The following is a 7,397-nucleotide window of genomic DNA, read 5'->3' on the forward strand; positions in this document are numbered from 1 at the left end:
TCATCCCTCCCTGTCCCTTTATTTTCTTTTTACTTTCTCTACCAATCTTACTTGTTTTAAAAACTTAATTTTAAAAACTTCACTCTGTCTTACACCCACTAGGTGTTTACGCTGGAATTGGTTTACACATGGGGTGTGTGTGGGCAATAGTGAATCATGATTAGATCATCTCTATTGTTTTCTCTCAGATCTCACTCTGTGAGCTGACTATTTCATTTCTGTGGTGGTTCAGATGTTCTGATTGTATTGAATAATGCAATTGTTTCTCATGTGTTGGCCAAGCATTCATTTAAATATTGATGATACTAAAAAAATTCAAATAAACAAAATCAGAAATGAAACATGAGACATTATATCTGACACCACAGAAGTACAAAAAGTATCATAAGAGATTATTATTACACACCAACAAATTGAATAAAACAAATAAATGCATTTCTAGAAACATCCAATCTATCAAGACTGAATCAGGAAAAGGTAGAAAATATGAACTAAACAGTAACAAGTGAGGAGATTGAATCAGTAATTTAAAAGTATGTCTTCAGAAAAAGCTCAAGACCTGATGGTTTCACTGCTGAATTCTACCAAACATTTAAAGAAGTAATAGCAATCTTTCTCAATTTCTTCCCAAAAACTGAAGAGGAGGAAACACTTACAACTTGTTTTATGAGGCTGGCATTTGCCCTAGTACCAAAGCCAGGTAAGAACAATAGAAGAAAAGAAAACTACAGACCAGTATTCCTGATGAACACAGATGCAAAAATCCTTAACCAAATACTAGCAAACCTAATTCAACAGAAAAGATCATTCACTATGGTCAAGTGGAATTTACTCCAGGGATGCAAGAATGGTTCAACATACATGAATCAATAAATGTGACATACCATATTAACCAAATGAGGAATAAAATCCATACAATTACTATAGTTTTTAAAAAAATTCTTAACATCTAGGAAAGTAAGTCCTCTTATATTTTAGCCATTTGCAAGTCAATTTAAGTTTAGAATCAGCCTGTTAATTTTCATACACAAAAATCTATTGAGTTTCTTTGAGAGAATCATACACTGTAGATTCTATTTGCAGAGAATGAACATTTATAATATTGAATTTTTCTTTACATAAATGTATAACCATTCTCTGTGTACATACTTTTTATTTATTTATATAAATAATAGCTGTGTAAGTACAGATTACATATAGTCATATAAATAGGCATTACTATTTTGATTATAAGTTATATTTTGATTAATTTCATTTTCATATTGTTGCTACAGAAACAAAATACACGTTTATATTTTGCCCTTATGTGCACCAACTTTAAAAAAATACTTTTATTGATAGTTTTTCATTAGTATTCACACACATACTTTATAATAATCTATTAATGATTGTAATTGTCCTTTTAATTTTCTGATCTCTATCCCTTTTATTTTTCCAATTTCTATTATAGAACTATGTAGTATCTTGATTAAAAAGTTAAACAGAAATGATGACATCAGGCATTCTTTTCTATTTTCTAATTTTAAAGTAAAACCTTTCAATATTTTCAAATTACATATGATGTTTACTGTTGTTGTTTTGTATATATTCTTTACCAGACTGGGCATATGTATTTTTTAAGCATGAATGAATGTTAGTTTAAAACATTATTCTGTATTGGTTTATATATAATTTTTCTCATCTATGCTGGCTGTGATTTATGTCCATCCTTGGACCTTCTTGCCTGAGGTCCATTCCTTAAGCCTCCCCTTCTTTACTCTCCATTATAAAATGTCTGACTCCCATTTCTTATTCTCTGTGCTCTTCAACACCTGCATGTCAGCTCAGTTCAACCAAAAAGTGGAAAAGTTGGAGATGAGAGCTCAGGAGACTGGAAGTGCCCAAAGTTTTTTACCTTCTTTCACTCTGCAGCAGGTGGCTTCTTCAATGGATACATCTTCTCCACAGCTATAATTTCCTTCATTATTGGTCAGCCATGATTTCCGATCCTGTTGAGTACAACTTCTACACTTCAGTAATAATGTACTTTCTCTTTCTTCCTCCAGCTTAGAGGTAGGAGTGTCTTCCTTGAGTTGATAGGTATTGTTTGTTCCACTGTTATTGGCTGACTTCTCCGGTAACCTATTTCCTGCATTTAGAGTGGTTTCTGTTTCCTGGATAATCTTTGACTGTTAGAGTTGGCCAATTATATTGATTAATTTATTCATGAGAAACTGTCATTTCACTTCTAGAAAAAAACGCTGTTACACATAAATGTGTATGTGTGCATGCATGTATGTACATGTTTGTGTTCAAATTCTGTATTATAAATATGTATATTATATATAAATGTAAAGTATGTAATATACATACATATTTTATATTTATTCAAAAATTCTAAGAGCATAATGGAGAGATTTCTTGAACTTTTACAATCTTTGAACACTACACATAAAGTGCGATAGTACTACTATGAGAAAAATCCAAGTGGTACTGAAAAGAATATTATAACTTTAAATATATTTATCAAAAAAGGTAAAACCTACAAATGATTTAAAGGCTGCAGAAACAATGGCATATTATGCCCAAATAAGTAAAAGGTAGAAAATATTGATGATAAATGCAGAAATAATGAATTAAGAAACAGTACAGTCAACTAATGAAAGCCAGTTTATTCAAAATATTTATAAAACAGTTTATATAGTATGACATTTGAATAACATTTATTACATTTATATAAAAAATTTTGTGTTATTATGAAAAAATGGAATAAGTGATATTAAATAAAACTACAAAATTTATGTACAGAAGAGTTTTAAAGATTATAAGAGAACACTATAAATATATTTACCATTACATCAGGAAAACAAATGGCAGAAAAGAAAAAGGTTCTAAGTATAGAACTATTTTAGACAGAATAACCATTCTGCAGCCCCTAATGGGTTAGCTGATAAAAGCGGTAATCGTCAATGACCGCCAACATGACCACAATGTGATAATACACATTGTGTATCTCTTAATTGAAGTACGCAGTGTTGCCTTTAGAGTGGTCTTGCCAACAAGCCAACAAATAAATAAATCTTTATCCAATCAATCTTCTTACTATAACTATTGATCATTGTGGTTGCTGAGTACTAGAAGGGATCCCATGGAGCCCCACCCCAACTGTCAGTCTTGGAGGGTCCCGGCATGGCTTCCGGGTTCAGGCTCCACCTTACTTCCTACTCTGGACTCTCAGGGAATGAGATCCTTGATCTCCTGTTGACTGATTAAGCCCAGCAGACAGAGATGTCCAAGGGTCCACTAAGAAACCCAGAAAGAATTTTATGTGAATTTTCTGGGAGCTACCACACTCACAGAACACACGGAAAATGGCAGAGCCCCGCCCCTGCTGTTATGCTGGGAAGGTAAGGGGGGCATGGCCGGAAGTAGTCCCCCCCTGACTTCCGCTTAGAAAGGCTGCCGGGTCCGAGGCTTGGCCTGAAAAGTGAGGCGTCAGGTCTGCAGAAAGAGGCATACTAGACATCATCTGTTTAGTGAGTATCCTGACCTAGAACTGGGAGACATTGCCCGACAACTGCAAATCCGTTCTCCCTAGTAAAAGGCGACTCTAGAGAGCCCTGCCACATCTCGCCCCTAGCCGGTCTCTGAGGAGTCCGCAAGCATGGCCGCTAGGCCCAAAGTGCATTCACTTTTTCCGTCGGGTTGAAGAGCATGAAGGCCTCGGTCCTAGGCTGGTGGACTCAGGTCAGGAGGGAGAGAAATCTTAGGCACTCCATAGTCAAAAGAGAATCCTCCTTAAGATTGAGGGGACTCCATGCCCCAGAACGGGGGGACACCGAAGTCTGCTGCTGACGTCAGTATGGGGTCCCGGCAGGTCTCTAGAGACTGAAGTGCATTCTCACTTTGTTCCCGTGAGCGTCAGAGAAGTACGGACCTGGACGTAAGGAGATGGCAGCCGGTCAGCGAGGGTGATTTCCAGGTTGTGGGAAGAGTGAGGGCGAGGAGTCTGATTACCATGGGGACAATTCTCACTAAAACAGCAAGAGAATTCAAATGCTCCCACTGTTGTTGGCCATAGGCAGTCTGGGTGTCCTTGGAATGAAGTGTTGGGCAGAAGTGCTTCTTTATTTCCTCCTCATTAGTATTGTAAAAATTACTAGTGTCAATGTTAGAGCTGCAGAGGAGAATGGGCCTCTGGGTCTTGTCAATTTTTATGATGATCCTGAATATACATAGAGAGGATCAGACCCCTGAACAGAGGGGCCCCCATTGCCAGCCCCTGCTGTCACCTCAGTAAGCCCCAAAATGGGCTGTCATGCTACCGTCTAATACTCACTCTTAACTTCCTCCTGAGTTCGAAGGGCACAAACTTACCAGGAGAATAGGAGTCCTGTGAGTTCCTAGAGCAGTTGTTTCTCAAAAACCTGTAGAAGGGGCCCTGGTTAAAGCCAAGACGCTTGCTCTCTGGTGAAGGTGTCGATGTGATGCCATTCTCTCCCGTCCAGGTGCCAGCCTTCCTGCCCACACTCCTACCTGCTGTCACAGGCCAAAACCATCATGCCTCGGGGTCAGAAGAGTAAGCACCGTGCCCGTGACAAACGCCGAGAGACCCATGGTCAGCCTCAGGGTCTCACAGGTCCCCAGACCACTGCGGAAAAGCAAGAAGAGCCCCATTCTTCCACTGTCTCTTCTCCTGATTATCGGGGTGCTCATCCTAAGTCTTCTGATGCCTCCTTTCCTCAGGAGTCTCAGGGAGCTTCACCCACTGGCTCTCCTGATGCAGGTGTTTCATGCTCAAAATCTGATGTGGCTGCCAAGGGTCAAGATGAGAAAAATGCAAGCACCTCCCCAAATGCCTCCGTTCCTCAGGAGTCTCAGAGAGCTTCACCCGCTGGCTCTCTTGATGCAGGTGCTTCATGCTCAAAATCTGATGTGGCTGCCAAGGGTCAAGATGAGAAAAATGCAAGCACCTCCCCTAATGCCTCCGTTCCTCAGGAGTCTCAGAGAGCTTCACCCACTGGCTCTCTTGATGCAGGTGCTTCATGCTCAAAATCTGATGTGGCTGCCAAGGGTCAAGATGAGAAAAATGCAAGCACCTCCCCTAATGCCTCTGCTCCTCAGGGGGCTCAGGGAGTTTCATCCACTGGCTCTCTTGATGCAGGCATTTCATGCTGGAAATTTGATATGCCTGGCTTGAGTGAAGATGAGGAAAGTGCAATCGCCTCCCATAGAGCTGCCTTCTTTAAGACCACAGATCGAGATCCTCTAAACAGGAAGGCTAGAGTGTTGGTGCAGTTCCTACAGGAGAAGTTTGAGAAGAAAGAGATCATTTTGAAGGCCGACATGCTGAAGCGTATTAACAGAAAGTACAAGGTGTACTTGCCCGAGATCCTCAAGAAAACCTCCAACCATTTGGCAGTGGTTTTTGGCGTTGAATTGAAAGAAATGGATTCCAGCGGCGAATCCTACACCCTTGTCAGCATGCTGGGCCTCTCCAGTGAAGGAATTCTGAGTGGTGTTAATGGGCTGGCGAAGTCGGGTATCCTGATGTCTCTCCTGAGTTTCATTTTCATAAGAGGGAACTGTGCCATTGAAAAGGAGGTCTGGGACTTCCTGAGTGTTTTGGGGATCTATGACGGAGTCGTGCACTCAATCTATGGGGAGCCCCGGAAGATCATTATGGAAGATTTGGTGCAAGATAAGTACCTGGAGTACTGGCAGGTGTGCGACGGTGATCCTCCATGCTATGGGTTCCTGTGGGGTCCACGAGCCCATGCTGAAACCAGTAAGATGAGCGTCCTGAGAGCTTTGGCCAATATCAATAATACTGTCCCCGGTTTCTACCCACATCTGTATGAAGAGGCTTTGATAGATGAGGCACAGAGAGCATTGAGACTGAGAGCTTAAAGGCAGGGCTGGCACTGTTCTCTTGGCCAGGGAACCTTATGGGAGTACATCCTACAGATCCACTTCTAGGGAAGTCTGAATTAGAATTTTTGCCGTATGCTAGAAGAAGAGAGTAGTGAGCTTTCTAAATAGTGCAGTATAGTAGAGGCTGGAGGGAAAAGATGTGTATCTTTCTTTTGTCCTGTTACACATGAGTAACACAGATTTATGTTTTGCTTTTACTATTAATATTCAAGATTGTTCCTGTTAAGTGAAGGTTTATTTTGCTTCATACTATAAACGTATCAGTAACATAGCTCTCACATTCATAGCTGTTTAAGCAATTTGGAAGTTACGGTTTTGGTATTAATAAAACAAAATCATACACCGTTCATATTTTCTCTATAATTCAGAACTAGATAACATGGTAACAGAGAAGGGATTTTGATATGAATCTTAAAGAACTCCACAGTAAACTAGTTGACACCGTAATATAATGAGAAAACAAAGTAAAAACGGAAATGTAAAAGTTGCCTAATTCTTGGGGTTTGCCTTATTCCTTTTCTTAATATAAATAAAGGATGGTTGGATTTATTTAGGTTATTAAAAACTGCTGTTAGTTTGTTTTATTCTAGTGTACTTCATATTCTGTTATTGACTACATCAAAAAAACTCCTCTGATTGGAGAGTGGTGTTTTCTGGGTTTAAAAAAATCATATGAAATGAAGTGATCAATATAAGCCAGAATGAGCTCACTAAAATCCTTTTTGAAACAAGGCTGCTAAATTTAAAAACTTTCCATAGGCTTTTATTGTTTCAGATATCTTCGAGATGTGGTAATTGTGTTTCTTAATATATCATTAGGAAAATTAAAAATTAATAATATTGTGTAAAAACCCATATTATGGTAACTGCCATTCATTACTCAGTATTTCCTACTTAGTATGCCTTATTTTTTCATTTTTATAATTTTATTTTACTTTAGGTGCATACTATAGCTGCCATTTCTCCCCATGCTATCCCCCCACCCTCCCCTAACCCCCCTCAACTGTCCCCAGTGTGTGATGGTCCTCTCCCTGAGTCCACATGTTCTCCTTATTCAACGCCCACCTATGAGTGAGAACATGCGGTGTTTGGTTTTCTGTTCTTGTTTCAGTCTGCTGAGAATGATGGCTTCCAGACTCATCCAGGTCCCTACAAAGGACACCAACTCATCATTTTTTACGGCTGTGCAGTATTTCACAGTGTATACGTACCACATTTTCTTTGCCCAGCCTATCGTTGATGGGCATCTGGGTTGGTTCCAGGTCTTTGCTATTGTACACAGGGCAGCAATGAACATACGTGTGCACTGTCTTTATAGTAGAATGATTTATAGTTCTTTGGGTATATACCCAGTAATGGGATTGCTGGGTCAAATGGAATTTCTATTTCTAGATCCTTGAGAAATCGCCACACTGTGTTCCACAATGGCTGAACTAATTTACACTCCCACCAACTGTGTAGGAGTGTTCCTATTGCTCCACATC

The 7,397-nt window shown here is 39.6% G+C and overlaps 1 protein-coding gene across 1 annotated transcript; it reads left to right on the forward strand.

Annotated features, from left to right (window-relative positions):
- The first annotated feature begins 3,605 nt into the window (after nt 1-3,605).
- On the forward strand, nt 3,606-6,480 carry LOC118150559 (melanoma-associated antigen B6B-like). The gene has a single exon (XM_078363594.1). The coding sequence runs from the start codon at nt 4,540-4,542 to the stop codon at nt 5,887-5,889; it is 1,350 nt and encodes a 449-aa protein (XP_078219720.1). The 5' UTR covers nt 3,606-4,539; the 3' UTR covers nt 5,890-6,480.
- The last annotated feature ends 917 nt before the right edge of the window (nt 6,481-7,397 follow it).

Source organism: Callithrix jacchus, chromosome X (assembly GCF_049354715.1).
Source record: "Callithrix jacchus isolate 240 chromosome X, calJac240_pri, whole genome shotgun sequence".
In the NCBI taxonomy this organism is placed as follows: domain Eukaryota; kingdom Metazoa; phylum Chordata; class Mammalia; order Primates; family Cebidae; genus Callithrix; species Callithrix jacchus.

What these genes read in the sequence shown, in the direction of transcription:
- LOC118150559 (XM_078363594.1), top strand. Translation starts at nt 4,540, where the DNA reads ATGCCTCGGGGTCAGAAGAGTAAGCACCGTGCCCGTGACAAACGCCGA.